This window comes from Oryx dammah, unplaced genomic scaffold, assembly GCF_014754425.2.
Source record: "Oryx dammah isolate SB20612 unplaced genomic scaffold, SCBI_Odam_1.1 HiC_scaffold_9, whole genome shotgun sequence".
Classification (NCBI taxonomy): Eukaryota; Metazoa; Chordata; class Mammalia; order Artiodactyla; family Bovidae; genus Oryx; species Oryx dammah.
Window position 1 is genome coordinate 8,178,644 of NW_024070193.1, and position 23,825 is coordinate 8,202,468.

Below are 23,825 nucleotides of genomic sequence, written 5' to 3' on the forward strand. Positions count from 1 at the left end.
AGCTCCAGTACTTTGGCCACCTCATGCGAAGAGTTGACTCATTGGAAAAAACTCTGATGCTGGGCGGGACTGGGGGCAGGAGGAGAAGGGGACGACAGAGGATGAGATGGCTGGATGGCATCACCAACTCGATGGATGTGAGTCTGAGTGAACTCTGGGAGATGGTGATGGACAGGAAGTCCTGGCATGCTGCCATTCATGGGGTCGCAAAGAGTTGGACATGACTGAGCGACTGAACTGATCTGAACTGAACTGCATTTTGGACTCTTTTGTTAACCATGATGGCTACTCCATTTCTTTTAAGGGATTCCTGCCCACAGTAGTAGATATAATGGTCATCTGAGTTAAATTCACTCATTCCAGTCCATTTTAGTTCGCTGATTGCTAGAATGTCGACGTTCACTCTCACCATCTCCTGTTTGACTACTTCCAATTTGCCTTGATTCATGGACCTAACATTCCAGGTTCCTATGCAATATAGCTCTTTACAGCATCGGACCTTGCTTCTATCACCAGTCACATCCACAACTAGGTATTGTTTTTGCTTTGGCTCCATCCCTTCATTCTTTCTGGAGTTATTTCTCCACCTATCTCCAGTAGCATATTGGGCACCTACCGACCTGGGGAGTACCTCTTTTAGTATCCTATCATTTTACCTTTTCATACTGTTCATGGGGTTCTCAAGGCAAGAATACCGAAGTGGTTTGCCATTCCCTTCTCCAGTGGACCACATTCTGTCAGACCTCTCCACCATGACCTGCCTGTATTGGGTGGCCCCACACAGCATGACTTAGCTTCACTGAGTTAGACAAGGCTGTGGTCTGTGTGATTAGATTGGCTAGTTTTCTGTGATTATGGTTTGTGTGTCTGCCCTCTGATGTCTCTCGCAACACCTACCGTCTTACTTGGGTTTCTCTTACCTTGGACGTTGGGTATCTCTTCATGGCTGCTCCAGCAAAGCGCAGCTGCTGCTCCTTACCTTGGACGAGGGGTGTCTCCTCACAGCCGCCCCTCCTGACCTTGAACGTGGAGTAGCTCCTCTTGGCCCTCCTGCGCTGGCACAGCCACCGCTCCTTGGACGTGGGATTGCTCCTCTTGGCTGCTGCCCCTGACCTCGGGCGTGGGGTAGCTCCTCCCGGCCACCCCTGACCTCATGCGTGGGGTAGCTCCTCTCGGCTGTCACTCAGTTGTGTCCAACTCTTTGTGATACCATGGACTGTAGCCTGCCAGGCTCCTCTGTCCATGGGATCTTCTAGCCAAGAATATTGGAGTGGGTTGCCATGCCCTCCTCCAAGTTTGGGCCCTAAAGCTCTATACATATCCTCTCTGACTTTCCCTTCTGAGAAATTTTTTTATGACACTTTGGCAGTCTTTTTAATGCTGTAAGTTTATTAAATTTAACTTTACTTGAACAGGTTTTCAGGGGGTCCTTTGGAGAGGTTTACTCAACAGAAGTAACCTTGAGAGTGCTAGTCTACTGTGTGTGCACATGCACTCAGTCATGTCCGCCTCTTTGTGAACCCCATGGACTGTAGTCTGCCAGACTCCTCTGTCCATGGGATTTACGAATACTGGAGTGGGTTGCCATTTACTTCTTCAGAGGATCTTCCTGACCTGGGGATTGAACTTGCATCTCCTGCACTGGCAGGCAAAAACCCTGCTCTGAAGATGCGCCTATATTGTCACTCCAGGAAAAATGCTGCAGTTGGTGTGTATGCAATGGAAGCTGAGTACCACATGGATATTCATCGACAATTTTATTTTCTTAAACTCAAATCCCCTTGCTCCACAGCAACAGTTCTCGGTCCAAGGTCAATGGAATCTATATATCAGAAATAAAAATATATAAGTGAAAATAGCAATGTTACCTCTGATATTTAGTGTTTCCTTCAAGTAAAGCAAAACGCTTCAGTTTGTGTGTTTGCTTCAGTGAAATTGTATCATCAGCCTAGCATCAAGTCCAGGAATTGAAAAGGAGATAAATCTTTACCCATCTGTTCACTATTAAAAAGGAAGGAAACTTTAATAACTTGATGACAGCATCACTGTCAGCTGAACACTTGACTGTAGAACATACAGAAATAAATCTGGCTTCTTTACTCACTGCTGAAAATGAATGACTATTTAGTATCTCAGAAGTACACACAGCAATTGACAAGCCCATGGTACTTGGAAATCATGGTGCCCATGAGTATTAAAATGTAAAACTTACAAAATCTGGCAATAAATAAAATAATTATAATTATCTATAAAATAAATAATTCTATATAATAATATTTTGAAATAATTTTACAATAAAATAATTTATATTTGCATTTGAACAAAATATGCTTATGGTACACATCTGTTACACACAATTGTTAAAGATATGGCCAAATTTTTGTCCAAAAAGTTTATGCTAATGCATAAAGTGTGTACCAGTATATATTGTTAAGGCTCTGGAGATACACTGCCTAATTGTCCTCCAGAAAATGAGCCAGTTCATTCTCCAGCACTGAAGAATAATCCATTTATCTGTTGTTAAAAGAGAATTTTTCACGGAAGTTATGAACAGGAATAAATAATGGGTATTTCATGTGCCTGGCCACATCTGTGACCACATTCTCTATGCTCTCAGTTTATCTCCTCTAGGGACTGGGAGCCCAGTTTGTACCAAGATCATCCATTCTGCGGTTGGAAAACTCTTGTTCCATTTTTGCCTCCTAAAATAACAAAAAATGTCCCTTTTGGATTTCTCTCGTTCTTTCTCCATGCAGTGGGAAAGTTTTTCTAGCTTCCTTCTTTATCAGATGCCGCCACCTTTCTGCAAGGAGTTCCATTTCCATCTTTATATGAGGCATGCTGCTGCTGCTAAGTCGCTTCAGTCGTGTCCAACTCTGTGTGACCCCAGAGACGGCAGCCCACCAGGCTCCCCCATCCCTAGGATTCTCCAGGCAAGAACACTGGAGTGGGTTGCCATTTCCTTCTCCAATGCATGAAAGTGAAAAGTGAAAGTGAAGTCGCTCAGTCATGTCCGACTCCTAGTGACCTCATGGACTTCAGCCTACCAGGCTCCTCCATCCATGGGATTTTCCAGGCAAGAGTACTGGAATGGGTTGCCAGGGGCCAAGTCTTATTTCTCACACTTACGTGGACATGAACACTCAAGAGCAACCATCCACTCACACACCTCCCAGACACAGCTGGTTGACACTGACCACTCTGGTTTTCAGTTCTCCAGCTCCTGGCAGTTCCCTTTCTTTCCTACAAATTTAGCTTTGCATTTAAAAGAATGGTATACTTTAGACAGCATCTCTGTTTGTAGTCGGAGTATCTTCAGATTATCTTAATCTGTCACATTGATGGAACTGGAAGTCCCCTTCAGGGATGGCCATGATGATCAGATTAGCTCAGAAGGAACTACTTTCTAGAACAAAAGGTACATCTGAGTGGACATGATGCCCCTAGCTCCCTGTCATGTTGGAAGCATCTGCTCCTCTAAGGAGTTTGTGTGGAGGGTGAGCGACTAAGCGGCCATCCTGGCTTATTCCTGTGGCTCTGCCCACACTGATGATTACTTGTTTCCTTTTGTGCCAGAACTGACCAGAGAGGCCTGTGTAATGATGAATGAGCTAGAAACAAACGGGACCAACTGCCATGACAGAGGCCAAGCCTGCCCTGGCCTGCGGGCCCCAGGTCTGGCTGCCCAGGAGTTCTGTCCATGGACGTTCAGGATGCCATATGCTATTCTAGCCAATGATGGGAAATGAAGGGAAGAGGGACTTGTAATGCTACGAATGGCCACTTCCTTTGGCACCCAACAAAATGTACCCCTGTGTTTCTGTTGTTATTTAGTTGCTAACTCTTTTAAAACCAACTAAACTATAGCCCGCCAGGTTCCTCTGTCTGTGGGATTTCCCAAGCAAGAATACTGGAGTGGGTTGCCATTTCTTTTTCCAGGGGATCTTCCTGGCCCAGGGACTGAACCCAGGTCTCCTGCATTGGCAAGCAAATTCTTTACCACTGAGTCACCTTTACTATGTTCTATTTCCTGAGCTGTTCTAAAGACCCAGGAACCCCAAACAAGTCCTGGTAATGGCAAGGGCAACCAGAGAAGGGAAAGAATCTGAACTCTCTAAGGCCTCCAGCTGCTGGGACAATGAGTATTGCCTGGACACATCTGCAGTTTGGCCACATTTAAAGGAAACATGAGGACTGACCATCAAGGCTGTGTGCACACTGTCAGTGCTGATCAGTGACAGCCCCCATGTGTCATCAAGGAGAATGAAGTCTGGGGACTTCACAGCTGCTCTGGGGATCTGTTTTAGGACCACTGTGCACCTGCCAGTCAGTGAAAGAGAAAGGGGCTGGACGGGAGAGAAGGGACAGCCCTCAGGGAAAGTCTTTCAGGCTTCTCTCAATAGAACCCCCCATCCAGCTGCTCAGTGAAGGCCTGAAGAGCAGAATCATGGGGCCTTTGATTGGAAAGGTACTATTTAGTTCAATCTTGCAAATAGTGCAGTTTCTGCAATCTCCTTGTCAGCCTCCCACCATGGGGTTCTCACTACTAACTTCATGGCAGGAATGATCTCATTTTAAGCCTCTTATTATTTTGTGATAAAAACCTACAGTCATTTCCACCTACACCCCATCCTCTCCCTGTTGCTGAAGAGAGTCCTGCCTTCAACTGGCTCAGGAACACAGAAAGCTATGGCCTGAGCCATGAGAACTAGGGCTCCTCAGACCCAGCTCACCCAAGGATGGCCATTCAGGAAAGGAAAGAGGCTGACCAGTGGGACCAAGGCCTGCCAGGGGCTACTTGTCCACTTTCTGTCTGGAGACTTGTTAGGACCCCACCTCTGCATAGGGAAGACATCCTCCCAGATAGGAAATAAAGTTATTTGGGGACTTCCTTGGTGGTACAGTGGTTAAAGTGCTTCCACTGCAGGGGGCACAGGTTTTATCCCTGGGGGTGGGATTGGGACAAAGATCCCACGTGCCATGTGGCATGACCAAAAATAAAAGTTCTTGGATGAGCACTGAAAGTCGAGACCAAAAAGTTATTTTATCCTGTCCCTGCATATAAGAGCGTATTGAAACCAAAAGCGTTCTATGAACGTAGTCAAGAGTGTCCTTTGAAGGCTGTTCCGGCAGGCAGGCCACTGTGTTCCCTGGACTGGGCCCCAGTCTCGGAGCAGAGGGGTTGGAGTCTGGGCAGGAGTGCTGGCAGCTTCTCTAGAGCAGGCAGGACTTACTGGGGATCTCATCCTTCAATGCACTGGCTGTGAGTCTCTATTTTCTGTGTGCCTGCTGGAGGCCCATCATGGTTTTCAAATAATTATGCTGGACACAGAAAGGGGGAGAAAACAGCAACTGATTAGGACCTGCAGACCTAGCAAGGCCTCAGAAGCCACACCACCTATATCCACCCCAACATTCTTCCTGCAGGTATCACTGTTTGGGGACAAGTACCCCCCTTTGATGAGTCCCAGTTCTGTGAGGAAAAAATGTTCCATTCAATCTGTCTCATTCTTTCATCCTAAAGTGTATAAAATGTTTTAAATGTTGAAAAGCAGACATGCATGTTTCAAGGGCTCACTTGAAAGTTTCTCACAAGAATTAGGTTCAAAAAAAGAAAAGAAGAGGGCTTTCTCTCCAGAGGGATGGGGACCCATGTACTCTGAAGGGCTTTCCCTCTGCAAATCAACTAGATGTTCATGAATTCTTTTAATGCACTGCTAGGCTTTTGGGAAGCAGGTGGGAAAAGGAAGCTGAAACATCAGTGGACAGGGCAGTGACCAAGCAAATGCCAAACCCACCAACTTGGAATATGGGGGTGAATCCTAGATTCCCCACATGGTGAATCTGAACTGAAACTGAAACGTCCACCTGAAGCTGGAATTATTTTTTATTGTGGTAAAATACACATAAAATAAAAATTTCCACCTTGGCCATCTTTAACTATACAGTTCGGTGGTACTGAATACATTCATAACGTATAACCATCACTACCACCCATCTCCCTAACTCCATCATCCCAAACTGAAACGGCATATGCGTGGAGCAATAACTCCCCATTCTCCTCTCCTGCTAGACCCTGAAAAGCACTATTATACTTTCTCCCTTTATGATTTTTAAGTCATTTTATTTTTAAAAATAACTTACTGGCGAATACTTGATTTACAATGCTATGTTAGTTTCAAGTATACAGCAGAATGATTCAGTTATACATTATATATACATATAATCATTCTTACATTCTTTTCTCATATAGGTTATCACAGACTATTGAGTTCCTTGTGCTATCCAGGAGGTCCTCACTGATTATCTATTTTATATATAGTAGTGTGTGTATGTTAATCCCAAGCTCCTGATTTATCACTCCCTCCCCATGTTTTCCCTTTAGTAATCATAAGTTTGTTTTTGATATCTGCGTGTTCCTGTTTTGTAAATAAGTTCATTTTTTTCATTTTTAATTAGATTCCACATATGAATGATACCATATGATATTTGTCTTTCTCTGATTTGCTTAATGTGATCATCTCTAAGTTCATCCATGTTGCTGCAAATGGCATTATTTCACTCTTTTTTTATGGCTGAGTAATACGTACCACATCTTTATCCACTCCTCTGTCGATGGACATTTAGGTTGCTCCCATGTCTTGACTGTTGTAAATAGTGCTGCAGTGAATATTGGGGAGCGTGTATCCTTTTGGATTATGTTTTTCTCTGGCTATACCACTAGGAGCGGGATTGCCGAATCACATGGTTGTTCCATTTTCTAGCTTTTTAAGGAACCTCCATACTGTTCTCCACAGCAGTTGTACCACCTTACATTCCCACCAACAGGGCAGCAGTGCTCCTTTTTCTCCACACCCACTCCAGCATTTGTTATTTATTGTCTGTAGACTTCCCCCGCCTCAGCTTTATTGAGATATAAGTGCCATAGAATATAATACCGCATAAGTTTAAAGTATACAATGTGTTGGCTTGACATACTTATATATTACAAAATGACTGCAACCATAGCATTAGCTAACACTTCTATCACTTCACATAATTACTATTTCTTTTTCTGTGGTGAAATCCTTTAAGATCTCCTCTCTTAGCAACTTTCAGCTATTGATATATTATTAACAGCATTATTAACTATAATCGCCATTTTATACATTAGACCCCCAGAACCTACTCATCTTATAACTGGAAGTTTGTATCCTTAGACCAACATCTCCCTGTTTCCCACACTCTACCCCCATTCCCTGGTGACCACCATTCTAATCTCTGTTTCTATGAGTTGAACATGTTTGTAGACTTTTTAATGATCATGCTGACTGGTGTGAGGTGATATCTCAGTGTACTTTTGACTTGTATTTCTCTGATAATTAGTGATATTGAATATCTTTTTATATGGTTTTGGCCATCTGTATGTCTTCTTTGGAGAAATGTTCATTTAGATTTTCTGCCCCTACAATTTTTTTTTTCCAGTAAAAAACTTAGTTTTTTATTTGTCCAAGGCCACCTGTTGCAGGCACTGAGGCCCCAAGACTTCCAGAAGGGATGGGGGGAGCGAGCCATCCTGCCTCCCAGATGCTGCCTGCCCCATTCTGCTTCCTGCAGGAGATGGGAGAGTAGATAAAGTATACCCTTGTGCCATCAAGTATCTCCTCAATTTTGTGAGTGTGTCATTTATTCGTGTCCGACTCTGCGACCCCATGGACTATAGCCCACCAGGCTCTGTCCGAGGGATTCTCCAGGCAAGAGTACTGGAGTGGGTTGCCATTTCCTTCTCCATGCCCCTATGATTTTTGACTACCTCATATAAGGGGAACCATTTATTTCAACTTACTTCATCTAAGTGAAACCAAGTAATTTCAACTTATTCAGGACTCCTAGAGTTTAAGTTCAATCACATTTTTGGTCAGCTGAATTTCAACAGAGGTACCAAACAGTTCAACAGAAAAAGAATTATTTTTTCAACAATTGGTACTGGGAAAACTGAATAGCCACACGGAAAAGAATAAAGTTGAACCCCTGCCTCACCTCATATGCCCCCTCCTCTGGGCCAAGAGGGGTAGGCCTCTCTGTGGTCAGATAAGGAAGCTCCTGCAAAGTGGCCACAGTCAAATGATCTCTGAGGCTAGACTGCCTACGCCTAGTTGATCTCACTCCATCCTCTCTCACAGAGCCCTGCCTTTCCACAGAGGCAGGGCCCTGTGCACTGATCTGGGCCTCCCTTCAGGGGCCAGGGTTAATAAAGCTTAATGTTCACAGCATAAGACTAAGTGGCTGCCTGGGAAAAGCCATCCTCTTGCTGAAGGAGTGGGCCCAGGCAACTAGGATGGGCAGGTGACCCTGCCCCAAGCTACAGCTGATTGAACCAAGACTGGACACTTTACACAAGGAGAGCCTACCTGGCCTGCGCCTCCATCGGAGGCCTCCATCTGAGAGGCTCTCCCCAATAGGCAGTGGCCTCAGGGGAGCCCCAGGCCCTGCCCTGGCATGCGAACCACACATGGGCTGTCTTAGCACTCACTGACCATGTCCACGCCTGGCCAAGGTCTGTGGGACCACTACTGTGTGCCACTCTGGGGTTGGCAGAAGATACCCACTGACTCTGGGTGACTGGATTTCCCTGGGCTGGCGTTTTCCTCCTCTGCCTCTAAACTGGGGAGGGCCATCCTGGGTGTCCCAGAACTGAGGTCCCTGAGGCCTTGCCTTCCTGGAGACCCAGATCCCCCAAGTTACCTTCTGTTCCATCTTGACTTTGGCGTTGTAGAAGGAGACAGAGTCAGCGCCCTCGGGCAGCGTCGTCTGCTGCAGCTGGCCAAACCTGTCCTGGTCGTCTTCTCCCTAGAAGAAGCCCAACTCAGCACAGACCCTTCGCCTGGCATCGTCAGGATCTGCTCTGACAGGGCCTGTGGTGGGCATCAGGGCAGACCCTCCTCGGGCTGGCGAACCTCCACCAGGAGAGCTCACAGTCCTTCAGCCCCAAGTTTCCCAGTGTCATCACAGATGCCTGTAACTGCCATCCGGACAAGGTGAGCCACTCAAGAAGGATGGCAGCAGCACGTGGTGTTTCCTGGGTCCTCATCCCCCAAAACTGGGGAGAGATCTGTGCCTGCCCACCTGCCTGGGGCAGCTGTAGGAAGGCCAGGAGCAGCCCGTCCACTGCCATGCTTGTGGAGGGGGCAGGGGGCACTGCCCTGTGCTCATCCACCATCCCCACCCCTGCCCTGTGCCACTCACCAGAGACACAATCTTGCTGAGAGGCATCATGCCTGGCCGGATGCCACCACCTGGCTTCAGTGCCATCTGCAGGTCCTCGGGGACAAAGAAGGACTCATTGTACCAGATGTCAAATTCTGTAGGGAGATGCAGAGAGAGCATCATGAGGGTGGGGAGTCTTGAGGAAGCAGGTCAAGGCTATGTGTGCCTGTCTTGTGCCTGTCACAGGCTTGCCCGCTGTTCACTTCCTGCTCCCGGGTCTCACCCTTTCCCATCTTCATTTCCTGCCCTCAGAGTCCTGGAAACACATGTAAAGCCCTGTCTCCCTGCCTCTGCCACAGAGAAGTTCTGAAGTCACTTCTAGAATCCAGGCTGTGGCCCTGCCCCGAGCCTCCTGGAACCCCAGGTGGCTGGCCAAGCTCCCTAAATGGCACACCCGTGAGCAGGCGGTGTCGACACTGGTCCACCAGGTGCTGGCAGTACTGGACCTCAGCCCTGAGGTCGCGGAGGCCCTGATGCTCCGTCCGGTACTGCTTCTTGAGGTCTTTGAGCTTCAGGATCAGCAGGAATTCTTCCTCATCGATGATCATCAGCCCTTTGTTCTCATACTCGCCTGCAAGGGGATGGAGGAGGTCAGGGAATGAGGGGCCCACCTGGGGTGCAGGAAGGAAGGTGGTCAGAAAGGGGGCAGTGCTGGCAAAGCACGAACACAGGGCAAGGGGAAGGGCTGGCCACGCAGCGAAGAGGTGGACAAGGCATGAGAAGGCTGGGCTACCAGGACAGGTCTCACAGGGAGAGGGAGCCCAGGTGAGGGGACCACAGGAGAGGCGAGCAGAGGAAATGGTACAGATGGCCCACATTCCATGGTTATTTTGATCTTAAACCCCATTAACCAGAATATCCAGTAAATACCTATATTATACAGGTGTTTATCTTTCATAAGTTATATAAACAAGCTGCCACGACTGGCTAGTACCACAAGGCAGTTGGGCAAGATTCCTTATTAACAGTAGATGTAAACCCAAATTTCAAATTGTCTTCTTAACTTCAGCATTCACCAGCTACCTTGTTAGAGAGCATCAGACATCTGTATTGTGTCTGGTGGCTGGCAGAGGGCTCCAGGAGGGAGGGGTCAGTCATCCTATGAGTCATGTCCTCCACTCACGGTCTCTTTGCACAGTCCTTTTTAAGGTCTGTCAGTTTGATGAGGGTTGTTGGGTTAAGACAGAATTATCTGTGGAGCCACTCACCTGGCGGTCTACTGCCTATAGCACTTGAAAGTTCAGCAAAGGCATCATGTCAGTACCCAAGCCCAGGCTCCTGAAGAGTTATTCCTGTGTGTGACTGAGGTGTGTGGCCAGGGTGCATGAGGCAGTCCCCAGTACCTGGGGAAGGCATTAGCACTTCCGCTGAGGTTTCCGGGGGGAGGAGTGAGGCACATGAAGTGTCACTGACACCATTCATGGAGAGGCAAGGGCTCCAATTCAAGGTGTCTGCAGCGGGGAGGCCAGAGTTGCCCTCACCTTCACTGCAGGGCAACCTGATCAGCGGGCTGTGGGCCAGTCCCAGTGTGGTTACCTGATAGACATAAATCTGTCTTTTTTTTTTTTTTTTGAGCTGTACCATGGGGAATGTGTGATCTTAGTTCCCTGACCAGGGATCAAACCCACTCCTCCTGCACTGGAAGCACTGAAGGACCACTGGACTGCCAGGAAAGGCCCCAAGATCCATCACAGAGACTGGACAGCACTCTGTTGAGATAGGGAGTGATAACATCTCTTACGCTTCCCAGGGGTTCTCTGAGAATCTCCAAAGAAAAAAATTTCTAAGAGTTGAACTTAAGATGATTTTCATTTTTCTTTCATGGAAGACATGTCTCATGTCTAATGTCCCAAATTAAATGACCACTCTGGGCTGACAAGTGGCTGCCAGTCAAGGTACCTAGCAGGTATTTTTAAAAATGAACTACTTGATCTATTTCCTTAAGATAAAGTTATTTTACTTGGTATTTTACCAACTAATGGGAAAACAACTGCTTGGGGGGTAGGGAAGGGCAAAAATGTTTTCTGATATTCATAAAATTTTAACTATTTAAAAATACTGTTTATTTTTTCTACTTCCCATCCTTTAAAAATATACATTTTCAGGTATATTGAGGAGTAAGTGATATATCAGCATAATATGCATATGATTTAAAATATGTAAATATATAATCAGTTCAGTCACTCAGTCGTGTCTAACTCTGCGACCCCATGAATCGCAGCACGCCAGGCCTCCCTGTCCATCACCAACTCCCGGAATTCAAATATATAATGAGGCGTTGCATATTCAAAGACCTGGAGGAGGGTGTGGCAACCCACTCCAGTATTCTCACCTGGAGAATCCCCATGGACAGAGAAGCCTGGTGGACTACACACAATCCATGGGGTTGCAAAGAGTCAGACACGACTAAGCGACTAAGCACATATTCAAAGAAGCTGTGGGCAGAGGGAAAAGGACTCTGGCTCCCCAGGGCTGACCAGAGCCAAGTGATGCCCCAGGGAGGAAGGCTGCAGCCCGGCCTCCCCTGCGGCTCCCCTTCCAGCTCGGTCCTCCGGTGCCCACGTTTGCCCATCCTAAGCAGGGTGACTGAGATCCCACTGTCCCCCAACTACCTTCTCAGCGCGCTCACCTTGCTTCTCTCGTAGTGATTTCTGTGAATTGAGTGCCTCTTTGGTCATGTCGATCTCCCGCTTGATGGCATTGATGCGCTGTGTAGTCTCGCTGGCCCTTTTCCTCCGTTCATTCAAGATGGATTTGTTTTCTTTGAAGATGCGGTTGATCTCACTACCCCGCTCATTCTTAAAGTCCTCAAAGGCCACAGGCTTGGTGGGTGGGGTGCTGGGCCTGAAGATGGAGAGGGAGATGAAAGGAGAAAAGGGGCAGCTTGTCTTGGAGCCACCAAGCACTTCACATTTCTTCCCTGGGGCTTCTGTGAGCTGGGGGTTAGAATTCCTGGGCACCACCTACCCTAGATGAGAGGTAAACTGTATAGGAATCATTCTCTCATCTCTGTTCTATTCAGCCCATTGCAGAAAATTAAAATAAGGAAAAATAAAAAAACAAAGTACCACTCATTATCTACTGGCAACCACACTTTAATGTATCTCCTTCAGGAATTTATTTGATAAGTTTTTTGATATTTGGATCATGCAGTATATATAATCACAGAAGCATTCTTTCATGCTATTAGAAACTCTTTGAGAATCCTAGTTATTATTAACTAGATGTAAGATGAAGTGCCGTGTAGGTGAAAGTAGATTGTCTGCAACTTAGTTTGAAATCCGTTTTAAAGAAAAGATGGAGAGAAAAACACGTGATGAAATACTATAGTAACAGTACAATCAAGAGGGTGTTGACTATACAGATCTTTGAACTTCTCTGAATGTTTGGAAATGTTCACAAGCTGGAGAAAAATTCTTCATGTACATCTTTGTACATTTCAAGGGCAGAGAGAATCATTCATTTGGTGCCCTTTCCCTAATATTGACTATTGAAGGTGTTACCAGGAAAATTTTCCTTTTGCTTTTTAAGTTAATGACACAATCTTTTTATATAAAGTTTTGTCTAAATCTCTGATTATTTCCTCAGGACAGATTCCTAAAAACTTAATTACTCAAAACTCAATTCCTAAAAACTCAATGACCGGAGAGAGGAACTGGGTGGCTGGAGGAAGGGTCTCACACTTGAGAATTTTGTATCTTTTGAATACATTACTTAGCCATAATGTGCGAATTTAATTATTTAAACAATTGCTATTTGGAGGGTGGCCCCTGAGGTTGAGCCAGTTTGCGCCTGTAGAAGCCACCGTGTTTCTCCTTTGGGGCTGTGCTCCTAGTCTTTGCCTGTCACCCTAGTTTATCTCTCTTGTGTCTGCAGGTGCTCTTTCCACGTCATAGTCTGGTTTTGTATGATCTGGCGCAGGAGCTAGCATTAGATGGTCACCTGGGTGGGCGTAATTCCTCCTTTGGGGAGTCAGAGGCCAGGGGCTCAGTATTGGAGGTCTCCCGGTCCCGCACAAGCATGTCTTTGACATCCCCATCCTTGAAGGATGGAGTCAGCTGGGTCTTGGAGGTGGAAACATCCAAGTCCTTGCCACTCAGAGGGCTGCTGGCACCCTCCTTTCTTGCTGAGGAGCTGGAAGGAGAAGGGAGGGAGACCACAGGCTCAGTGTCTCTGACGCTGAGGGGAGTAATCCTGCTCAACACTCATACACCAGAACCCCATCCCACTCAGCTCCGGTCTTAACACACACCTCGGCCAAAGGGTGGAGAGTACAGCCCTAAGCCGTGTACGTGGGGAGGAGGAGGGGAGCATTTGTCTCCCTTTTATCAGAACAAGAGGTCCTCCCTCAGCCGTCCTGGCAGGAGAAACCTGGGAGGAATGGGGAGTCTCCAGTTTGGAAGCATGAGGACCTTGGGGTAGGCCACGGCTCTAAGGAGCACCCCGGCTGCTGAGGCAGGAGTCACACAGGCGCTCCTGGGAAGGAAAGCAGAGCCCTCACCCTGGGCGCATCTGTCTGAGGCCCAGCAGTAAAGACAGACACGTCTGCACCCCTGCTCTGACTAGCCCACGACCTGCTCGCCCACCTACCATCAGTGCCCACACCAGCTCCTGGGAAAAGAGCCATCCCTCTCCACATGATGGCGCCCAGGGCTCTGCCTCCCGAGAGGCAGGTGAGAGCAGGGCGGAACTGAAGGAAGGCTGCCACGGCTCCCTCCATGACTGCTTCCTTCTCTGGTCTTGCAACAGGTGTGGCCTGGGACCCAAGCTTCGATCTACTGTCACACTGATTGCCTGACCGCAGCACAGAGGGGTGACTGCCCTGCCTGAAGAGGCAGGAGGGGACCAGGATGCCCTGCTACCCGACGCCAGTCCTACATGGGACAGTTTGCTACCGCCACCTTGGACCCATGTCCTTTCACAAGGAAAAGGTGATGATGGTTAACAACATGGTGGTATTGAGGTCTTCCAGGGACGGGCACTGCGTTTACTCACTTATCCTCAAAACCACCCCCGTGACTGATGCTATTATTATGATTATTCCCACTTAGGGGGAGGAAACTGAGGCAGAGAAGCTCTCATGCCTCACAGAAAGTGACCCTCTTGGGTGAGAGAAGTACACAGCGAGGTGAGCCCATGAGTTACCCTCAGAGTGGGGGCTTTGTCCACCACAGCACTTCCCAGAGAGGCTGGCTCATTAAGGGAACCTTGACATTCCTCCCACCTTGCACCTACAAATGTGTCTTGCCTGCAAGGTGGGCTGGGGTTTTTAGGTGACATGGGTGCCAATTAGCTGGGTCACAGAAGGAATGTGGTGGTGGGGTGGGTTTCCACGTGAAGTACCAGTGGGCGAGTGGCAGCCCAGCATCTCATTTCCACTCTACCACTCCTCAGCAGTGTGACCTTGGAATGACCTCCCCTCTCTGAGCCTTGGTTTCCTCATTAGTAAACTGGAGACGTCAACTCCCACCTCACAGAACCACTGTGAGCACGACAGATGAGCAGTCCCAGCCTGGGCCCCACAGACACTGTTAGTATTGGCAGGGGTGATGTCCACTGTGACCACCCCAGCCCATCACTAAGACCGGGGGAAGGGAGGGACAGCTGTGTCCTCCCCTTCGCCAGCCAAGGAGGGCAAGGTGCTGATCAGCGGGAGCATCAGGAACATCACTCACCTGAGCTGCTCTTTAAACATCTTCTTGGACTTGGATTTCTTCCCGGGTTTGGTAGAGAAAGGGGCAACTCCAAGTCCGAAGCCTTGTCCATCAGGCTCGCCCACTAGGTGGCCATCAGCGTCTACGAGCCCTGCCTGGAGGCCAGTCACAGGTCTGTAGGTCAGATCAAGTGTTCAGGCCCCTGGGGGACCCAGGTGTATATGGACCAAAGGTGGACATGTTCATCCCACACACCGAGATGTGGCTCCTGCGGATGTCACTTCAGGCTGTCCCCACGTCAGCTGTCTCCGACCACCCCACCAAACATCCACCGTCTACACCAACTGTTCTCATAGCTGGGTGTCTCATCCATACTCTGAGACTCCTGAGGCCCATTTCCAACCTAACTGTGGCAATTGTCTTGTTTGCTGCTGGGCACATCTCCAATTTATGGAGATCATTTTGAATTCATACGTGGTTGACTCTTGCATGGGTCATTCCATGCTCATGCTGGTGTTAACCTTTACCTGTTACAACCCTGGATCTGCTTTAATGCAGGACACTCGCTGCCTCTGGCAAGATCTGGGAATGCAAAACTCTGATGTGAGTCTTATCGGCAGGAGGCAGTCGTCCTTACCTTCTGGACAGCAGAGATGGCTGCATAGTCATTCTTGTCTATGAGGGTGTACTTCCTGCGCAAAGTGGACTCCACTTCCTGTTCCTGTTGGCTTGGGAGACAGAGTGAAAGAACCCCTCGCACCTGGGCAAGCTGAGCCCACTGGGGCAAGCACCAAGTTCTGGAGTTAGAAGTTGTTTGTGTGTGGCCTCTGAGACAGAGCCACACCCTCACTGTGAACCAGACCAGACAGAACACACTCACTCCCCGCTCCCCGCTCCCCGCTCCCCAAAGCATGTACCCACTGTCCAGTCCCCAAATCCACAGGGGTCACCCTATGTGTCAAGGACAGCTGCTCTAAGATGACCTTGGACAAGGACCCCAAGCCTGCATCGTGCATCCCTATCTGTCTCTAACAGGCCCTTCGGAATCATGTGCCCAGCTTCTGTGATAACACCCAGCATGAGCCAGTCAGGCTACAGGTATGTCTGTACCCCAGTAAACCACAAATCCCTCTTGAGGTGGGGAGGAGGGTGCCAGGAACATCAAAACGCCCTGCTCTGGCCACATAAAGACCTCCTGTCCAGTGAACGAACTCAGGAAACCAGGGCCTGCCTCCTCTCTGCGTAGCCTTAAAAGGAGGCCTGTCCCCACTTCCAGGGGAAGGGAAGGGTAGGAGGACCTGAGAGCTCAGAGGCAGACTGCTGGGGTCACCCGGGGCTGCCATACCCAGAGGCCTCTGATCCGGCTCCGCGCACACCAGACAGAAGGCAGAGCACCTGGAGGTCGGCACCCAGACCATGGGAAAGGAGAATGGCAGCCTGATGCAGGACTGGGTGGGTGTGGTGGCTCCCTTACCTCAGCACCACCCGGAACTGGTTGAACACCTCCTGGATCTGTCTGAGGTTGATTATCTGGAGAGGAGAGCAAGGCAGAGGTTAGATCAGGGGCACCATGGGACTAAGGCTGTGTCTGTAGAGAAATCAGGACCCCTTGACTAAGCCTTGGACCATGTGTCTCAAGAAGGGGACATGTACCAACACCCTCTCAGCAAAGTGCCAGTCAAGCCCTCCTCAAGAACAGAGAAACCCTTGATTAGTAATTTGGAAACTATTTATTGAGGCAATAAAAAAATCACCTTTTCTGACCGAAGATTTATATAAAATTGAAATGACTCTAGTTCTTGAAGGTACTAAGAAAACATCTAAATAAAATCAACTGTCCTCAGCTCTCTCCTGCTTCCAAAAGGATCCATTATGAACCATTCTGTGTGGGCACAGACACATACACACACCTGCGGCTGAAGGGAAGACCATCGGCCTCTCTTGGCCCCACTGCCCTCTAGCATTAGCCTTGATGGTCATTCTGGGGCTGCCCTTCCTAGAAAGACCAGAAGAGCCCTCAGCTGTCCCAGGCTGCCTCTGACAGCTGCTGACAGTGACAGGCTGGACAAGGCTCGGGCTGTGAGCCCCTGATGAGAGGCCTGCCAGGCTGTGCTCTGAGAACAGAATGCCTCTCTCCCCCTGAGAGCCTTCCCTTTGTGGCTGCTCTATTTCTCCTTGGCCCACTCCAGCATGGGCCCTGGAGGGGTCCACCTTGTAGACAACCAGCATGACCGTCATCCTTTAATGTCCCCCTCTGCTGCCACAGACAAGCCCCTGAGGTGCTGCCTCTCAGTTCATCCCAGCCGGTTTCCCTCCCCACCGTACAGGTCAGGCCACCAGTACACGAGCTTGAGCATTTTCCTGAGGCCACTCAGCAGGGAGACTGCGGAGCTCTGAGATTCGACCTAGAGCAGCTTGGCTCTAGGATCTGTACTGGTGGCCCCGTGACAGACCACCCCCACTGTATTCAAGGCTTGGACCACCTCCCCTATGTTCAAGGCTGTGGGCCACACTGTGGGGCACCCACAGCCTTGCAACCCTAAACATGGATGCTGCAGCCTCAGTGGGCTGAAGGGCCCTGAGGCCAGGAGTCCAGCACCACCTCCCCTATACCCCCTGCACCCTCTCAGTGAGGTTCCCAGGCTAGCGCAGCATACATCACGGTGTGGCCGGGAGACAGAGGCCCGGGCCAGCTGGACATGGGGGTCCTGAGGGGCTCCTTACGTCAATCTCTTCCAGTGTTCCCTCCAGGTACCTTCGCACCTGGGAGTTGATCTCAGCAATCTGGATTTCATCCATAGGGTCATAGTTCACGAGGGTACGGTTGGCCTTGGAGAAGGAAGAGGAACGTACTGTTAAGCTCCAAGCACCCGAGCCCAAGCAGGGTGGCAGGGACCGTTCTGAGGACCAAAGTGGGGAGGCTGGGCAGAGAGCCTGGCTACCCAAGCCACTCTACCCCCTTCATAACCATGTCCTGGTAGGGAGGGCCTGACTCACAGGCCAGGTAGTTGGGTCAGCACGGGACAACCAGGTGGGGTGGGGAAGGAAAGGCTGCCAGACAAGGGCCTGCTCCTCCAAGCCGGGGGGCTCTGCTGGCTGAGTCTCAGCAGACTGTGGGATGAGGGCCACAGGAGGGAGTGGGGCGCCTCTGCCTTGAGACCCTCTGGACCATGAGCATCAGCTCAGACCAGCACTGGAGGTCTCCTGCCCCCCACCCCTACCTTCCAGCTCCCTGCTGCCCCTAATAACCATCCAGCCTGTCCACCTCCCTGACCTTGAGCCATCATCAGGCTGTCTGCCTCTGTACCCACACCTGCCAGGCCTGTGGCCCCTGCCCTTCATCCCCCTGCCTACTGCCTGGCTCTGCTCCCTGACCATCTGACAGCCCTGCCCACATCTTGTTCTTCCAGAGTCTCTGCCCAACAGGCATCCCTGTTCCCCCAGTCCCCTGTCTACTCAGCCCCTGACCCACGTGGCCCCCTGTCCACCCAGTCCCTCTGTTCACCCAGCCCACCCTCTGATCCACCCCTGCCCTGACCCACTGCCCTCTCCCACTTCTGCCCACTTGGTACCCTGACCCCAGTCCCTCTAGCATTCCGCCCATCACCTCTAGCCCCTTACCAGGCTGTCATGGATGGCTAGTTCCTGCTTGAGCAGTGCTAGCTCCTTCTCCAGGTTCTTGACCATTCTCTGCCAGGGAAGCATATGCGGAGACGGGGGTAGCAAGGAGGACAGTCAGAGAAGCCACTTAATAATTCCCCACCCTGTCCTTGGACATCCTGGCCCTTGCAGGTAATCCATGGAGTGTGATCTCAACATTTGGACGATTCCCTCCCAGCTGGTGACTATTCCCCAGCTGGGTGAGTTTAGGGTTTGAAGGGTTTCAGCACTTCTCTGTCCTTTGCCTCTTACTTGCAGGGGAGACAGAACAGAGTGAGTATGGGCTCCACTAGGACCACCCTAAAGCCCGACTCCAGAAGCTCCAGCATACTTCAGTCCACCAGGGTCACCGCCCTCTCCGTGCAGCCTGTGCCTCCAGGATGTCACCCTCATCCTCTCCAGCCACTACACAAAGCATCACCATTCCCCACTGATAGGTATGCCACCTCCATTTATTGCTGCTATAAACGCTACAGAACACCTTGCTCTTACATCTTTGTGTAGGATGACAGTGACCTATGCGTTATGTCAGAGAAGGCGATGGCACCCGGCTCCAGTACCCTTGCCTGGAAAATCCCATGGACCCAGGAGCCTGGTAGGCTGCAGTCCATGGGGTCACTAAGAGTAAGACACGACTGAATGACTTCACTTTCACTTTTCACTTTCATGCATTGGAGAAGGAAATGGCAACCCACTCCAGTGTTCTTGCCTGGAGAATCCCAGGGACGAGGGAGCCTGGTGGGCTGCCGTCTATGGGGTTGCAGAGTTGGACACGACTGAAGCGACTTAGCAGCAGCAGCAGAAACGCACTGTGATCTGCCACATTACTCCTTGCCTATGCTTCTGCCCCTGCTCATGCCACTCCCACCAAATGAGCACGCTCCTGCCTCTGTGCTGCCTGTCCCCTCTGCCTGGGACACGCTTCTCCCAGGTATTCGCATAGCTCACCTTCCTCAAGTCTCTGTTCAAACACTGCTAAATTAGGCGCCCCTCAGTTACCCCATGTAAAACTGCAATCCCCTCCCACTCTCACGCCACTCTTTTTAAAAATCTTGCTCTAGTTTTTTTTCATAGAACATACCCTAGAGCAGTACTAACAGAACTTGCTGTAATGATGGAAAGGTTCTGTTTGTGACACAAGCCACATAAAGCTATGGAACACTTACAGTGTGACTAGTGGGACAGAGGAAGTGAATTTTTAATAAATGTTTAATTTTATTTAATTTTACTGATTTCAGAGCACTTTCTTGGAGGTCCCGTGGTTAAGACCCCACACTTCCACTGCCGGGGCTATGGGTTTGATCCCTGGTTGGGGAACTAGTATCCCTGTGGCATGTTCAGTTCAGTTCAGTTCAGTCGCTCAGTCATGTCCGACTCTTTGCGAACCCATGAATCGCACCACGCCAGGCCTCCCTGTCCATCACCAACTCCCTGAGTTCACTCAGACTCACGTCCATCGAGTCAGTGATGCCATCCAGCCATCTCATCCTCGGTCGTGCCCTTCTCCTCCTGCCCCCAATCCTTCCCAGCATCAGAGTCTTTTCCAATGAGTCAACTCTTCGCATGAGGTGGCCAAAGTACTGGAGTTTCAGCTTTAGCATCATTCCTTCCAAAGAACACCCAGGGCTGATCTTCAGAATGGACTGGTTGGATCTCCTTGCAGTCCAAGGGATTCTCAAGAGTCTTCTCCAACACCACAGTTCAAAAGCATCAATTCTTCGGCACTCAGCTTTCTTCACAGTCCAACTCTCACATCCATATATGACCACAGGAGAAACCATAGCCTTGACTAGACGGACCTTTGTTGGCAAAGTAATGTCTCTGCTTTTGAATATGCTATCTAGGTTGGTCATAACTTTTCTTCCAAGGAGTAAGCGTCTTTTAATTTCATGGCTGCAGTCACCATCTGCAGTGATTTGTCATGAGGTGTGACCAAAAAGAAAGTTTTTTTTGTTTTTGTTTTTTTACTGATTTCAGAAGCCATGTGTGAGTAGTGGCTACTGTATTGGACAGTGAAGCTCTAGAACTTAAGCTATGTTAGTTTTAAGAAAAATTATATATTTAAGGTGTACAACATATGATGTTTTGATATACATGTACACGATGAAATGACTACTACAAGCAAGCTAATTAACATATCCACTAGTCACCATTTTTTGTGTATGTGGTACAGCTTCTGAGATCTACTTCACTTGCAAATTTTCAGTATACAGCACACTACTATTAACTATATTCACCATGCTATATGTTAGATCCCTGGAACTCATTCATCTTAGGACTAAAAATATGTACTCTTTGACCCACATCTCCCATATCTCAGCCTGCCTGCTCCCACTCCTGGTAACCACTGCTCTGCTTTCTGCTTCTGTGAATTTGACTTTGTTAGGTTCCACATATAAGTGAGATCATGCAGTGTTTTTCTTTGTGTATGTGGCTTATTTCACTTAGCACGATGTCCTCAAGGTTCATCCATGTTGTTGCAAATGGAAGAATCTAGAACTGACTGATTTCTTATGTTTATTACATTTGTCTCTCCCATCTCTAGTGAACTGTCAGCTCTTCAAGACAGCTTTGTGTTTCTATTGGTCCACTGACATGTCCCAAGTGCTTCAAAAAGTGCCCGGCACATAGTAAGTACTTCATAAATTTTAGCTGAATGAATAAATGATACATTTCTAGAAGCAGAATTGCTTAGTCATTTTACATCTGATATTGTCCTTGAGTCTTTCATATAAGCCCAGGACTTCATGTTGAGAACCTTCAGTGTGAACAATAGGCTTCTTTTAGTTGTTCAAAATGGTCACTAGAGGGAGCCCCTGACAGCTGGGTCTCAGGTTTAGTTGTTTGGTCACTACGTGATGTCTGACTGTTGCGGCCCCATGGACTGTAGCCTGTCAGGGTCCTCTGTCCATCTGGTGACCAAAGCAGTGACCAGTCTATAGCAAGGGGTCCTGGTGGCTCACTGGCAAATCAGAGCACAAAGCCTGAACTCAAGGCCCATGACCAGGGTCCAAATTCTGACTCTGCCCCTCTGGGCAACCTCAAGCTAGTCCTTCAGTGGACTTCCTATGAGCTGACTGAGGGAAGTCCTATGAGAGAGGACTGGTGGCCAGCCCCTACTCATCTTCATCCCCTTGTCCCACCTGAGGGGCCTCAGTTCTAGAAAATGCACTCTACGCAGCCAGGGAAACTGGCTGAGCTGCTGGGGACCTCCAGCTCGATGATTCCTCCGTCCAGCGTGGTGTGAGGAGCCAGGCTGAGACCTCTGGGCCAGTCAGGTGATGGAGGAAAAGGGCCATCTGCTGCCCTGGCTCCCTAGGCGCCAAGCTGCACCCTGAGAGCGTGAAAGTGAAGTGAAAGTGAAGTCGCTCAGTCGTGCCCGACTCTTTGTGACCCCATGGACTGTAGCCTACCAGGCTCCTCCCTCCATGGGATTCTCTGCACCCTGAGAGTGTGGAAGCCACTTTCTCAAGAACTTGTGCACAGAAAGGAAAAGGCTCATCACAAAGATTATAAACACATTTGCATTTCGCGACATGGCAACTTGGCTGTCCAGGACCAACAGTGCCGATTTCAGAACAGGAATTACATTAAAATGAAAGTCCTTGCCATCAGGTGCAATGCCCACCCAGCCAGGTTCACAGGTGGTAATGTGGTAGTCCTAAGCTAAGTGAATAGCAAATAAGAAAAATAAATAAGAAATGCTCCAAGCTACAGAAAAGCATAGAAAATAATGCCATGAAACTTTGGGAAGACCACCCTAAAATCTGACTTTTTAACAGCATGCTAAATACTGGCTGCAGGTATTTTTTGTTTTTAAAAGAGATAAAAAATTTAAGATAAATGTGAAGCCCCTGGACCCCACTCTGAGTCCATTCCCCACCCTGACATCCAGAGGGAACCCCCAGCTCAGTTTGATCTTTTCACTCCTACACATTTTTTTCTTTGGCTGCACTCACACGTATGCACTAACAATAATCAGCATTGCTTTTTATGTTCTTTATACTTGGTATGAATGATAGATGCCACCATTTCAATCCCCAAGTTGTTTTCTCCCTAGAGATTATCCATGCTCAGAGCTCAAGCTCTGCTCCCTCCCTCCACCACCTGCTTAGCTACTCCCGTTAAAGGCTATTAGTTGCGTTCCTAACTTTTCACCATTGCAGTAAGCGGTACAGCACCGCTTTCTGTAAGTCTCTGTGCGTCTGTGAGAATGCCACTGGACTGTACACCGAGGACTGACACTGCCTGTCTGCAGAACCGAGTGGACTGCTAACTCACAGTCCCTAAACATTTACGCCATGACAGCACTGTGCTAAATGATTTCTACTCGTTACGTACTCTTCACAACATCTCTTTGAGGGTGGACTCTGTTATCCTTCCCTTAGAAAGAACAAGTATCTCACTGAGGCTAGACAGCTGAGAGAACAGGCTACTGAACCAGGATAGCCCAATTCACGTGCCAGGGCTCTTAACTACAGTGCAAGTCGTTCTCCAAGTGAGGTCCCAGAACAGCAGCACTGGGAACACTTAGGAGAAATCTGAACCCTCAGCCCCACTCCAGACCGAGGCCATCAGGAACTCTGGGAACGGGTCCAGTGACCTGTGGTTCAGTGAGCCCTTGGGGTACTCTCTAAGCTCTACTTCTTCCTCAACCTCCACACCATGGTTTAGATACACAGAGCCCTGGGACTGTTATTTTCCTTCAGGATTTAAAGTCTGGAAAGTTTAGGTGATTTGTCATGGGTTTAGGGTACACATGTGCTCCTCTCCAATAACTATGATTGCATAAGCATCTTAAAGGAAAAGCAAATTATTGGTAAATGTATTTTTACTTCAGTAGATGTTGCCAAAATGCTCTCCAAAGTGGTTGGCAGTTACCCTTTGACCAGAAATAAATAAGATCTGCTGTTCTGCACATACTCACCCTGTTTTGCATTGTCAGAAAATGTCTAATTTTTGCTAGTCTGAAGGTGGAATTCCACTAAGGTTTTAAATTGCATTTCCCTGGTTGGTGTTGATGCTGAACATTCCTCCTGATTGGTCAGCTGTATGCCAAGAGGGATCACTCAGGCTGGGAAGAAAGCAGTTCAGTAGTGACCTAGCCAGATGAGTCTGAGAGACAGCCCACACAGATTAAGCTCAGAAGCAGCTCTAAGGACTCCCATGCAGAAGCCCGGGGTACTCAGAAGCCTTGAGGCCCCATGCATTGGGTGAGGCCCTGACCTAGCCCTTTCACCTTGGTGGCAGCCCCTAGGGGGGTCT

At 48.8% G+C, this 23,825-nt stretch overlaps 1 protein-coding gene and 1 long non-coding RNA gene across 6 annotated transcripts in view; one reads left to right on the forward strand and one right to left on the reverse strand.

Moving 5' to 3' along the window:
* LOC120868185 overlaps window positions 1-23,825 on the forward strand; it is a 36,428-nt gene that overhangs the window by 6,624 nt on the left and 5,979 nt on the right. Inside the window, exons 2-5 of one of the 4 annotated variants that reach the window (XR_005722169.1) lie at window positions 13,996-14,177; window positions 15,936-15,998; window positions 18,819-18,997; window positions 21,106-21,190. This is a non-coding gene — a long non-coding RNA (uncharacterized LOC120868185). Of the gene's footprint in view, window positions 1-13,995; window positions 14,178-15,792; window positions 15,999-18,818; window positions 18,998-21,105; window positions 23,483-23,825 lie in introns of those variants that run through there. The other 3 variants (XR_005722171.1, XR_005722168.1, XR_005722170.1) reach the window with 3 other exon arrangements.
* KIF9 (kinesin family member 9) overlaps window positions 1,735-23,825 on the reverse strand; it is a 41,245-nt gene continuing 19,154 nt past the window's right edge. For both annotated transcript variants that reach the window (XM_040246843.1, XM_040246842.1), the window contains 11 exons: window positions 18,522-18,590; window positions 17,625-17,729; window positions 16,375-16,430; window positions 15,538-15,628; window positions 14,922-15,055; window positions 13,189-13,380; window positions 11,876-12,090; window positions 9,641-9,817; window positions 9,226-9,341; window positions 8,725-8,829; window positions 1,735-5,322 (listed from right to left, as the gene is read on the reverse strand). In XM_040246843.1, coding sequence (XP_040102777.1) covers window positions 5,272-5,322; window positions 8,725-8,829; window positions 9,226-9,341; window positions 9,641-9,817; window positions 11,876-12,090; window positions 13,189-13,380; window positions 14,922-15,055; window positions 15,538-15,628; window positions 16,375-16,430; window positions 17,625-17,729; window positions 18,522-18,590 — 1,311 coding nt within the window. In that variant the 3' untranslated portion in view covers window positions 1,735-5,271. The remainder of the gene's footprint in view (window positions 5,323-8,724; window positions 8,830-9,225; window positions 9,342-9,640; window positions 9,818-11,875; window positions 12,091-13,188; window positions 13,381-14,921; window positions 15,056-15,537; window positions 15,629-16,374; window positions 16,431-17,624; window positions 17,730-18,521; window positions 18,591-23,825) is intronic.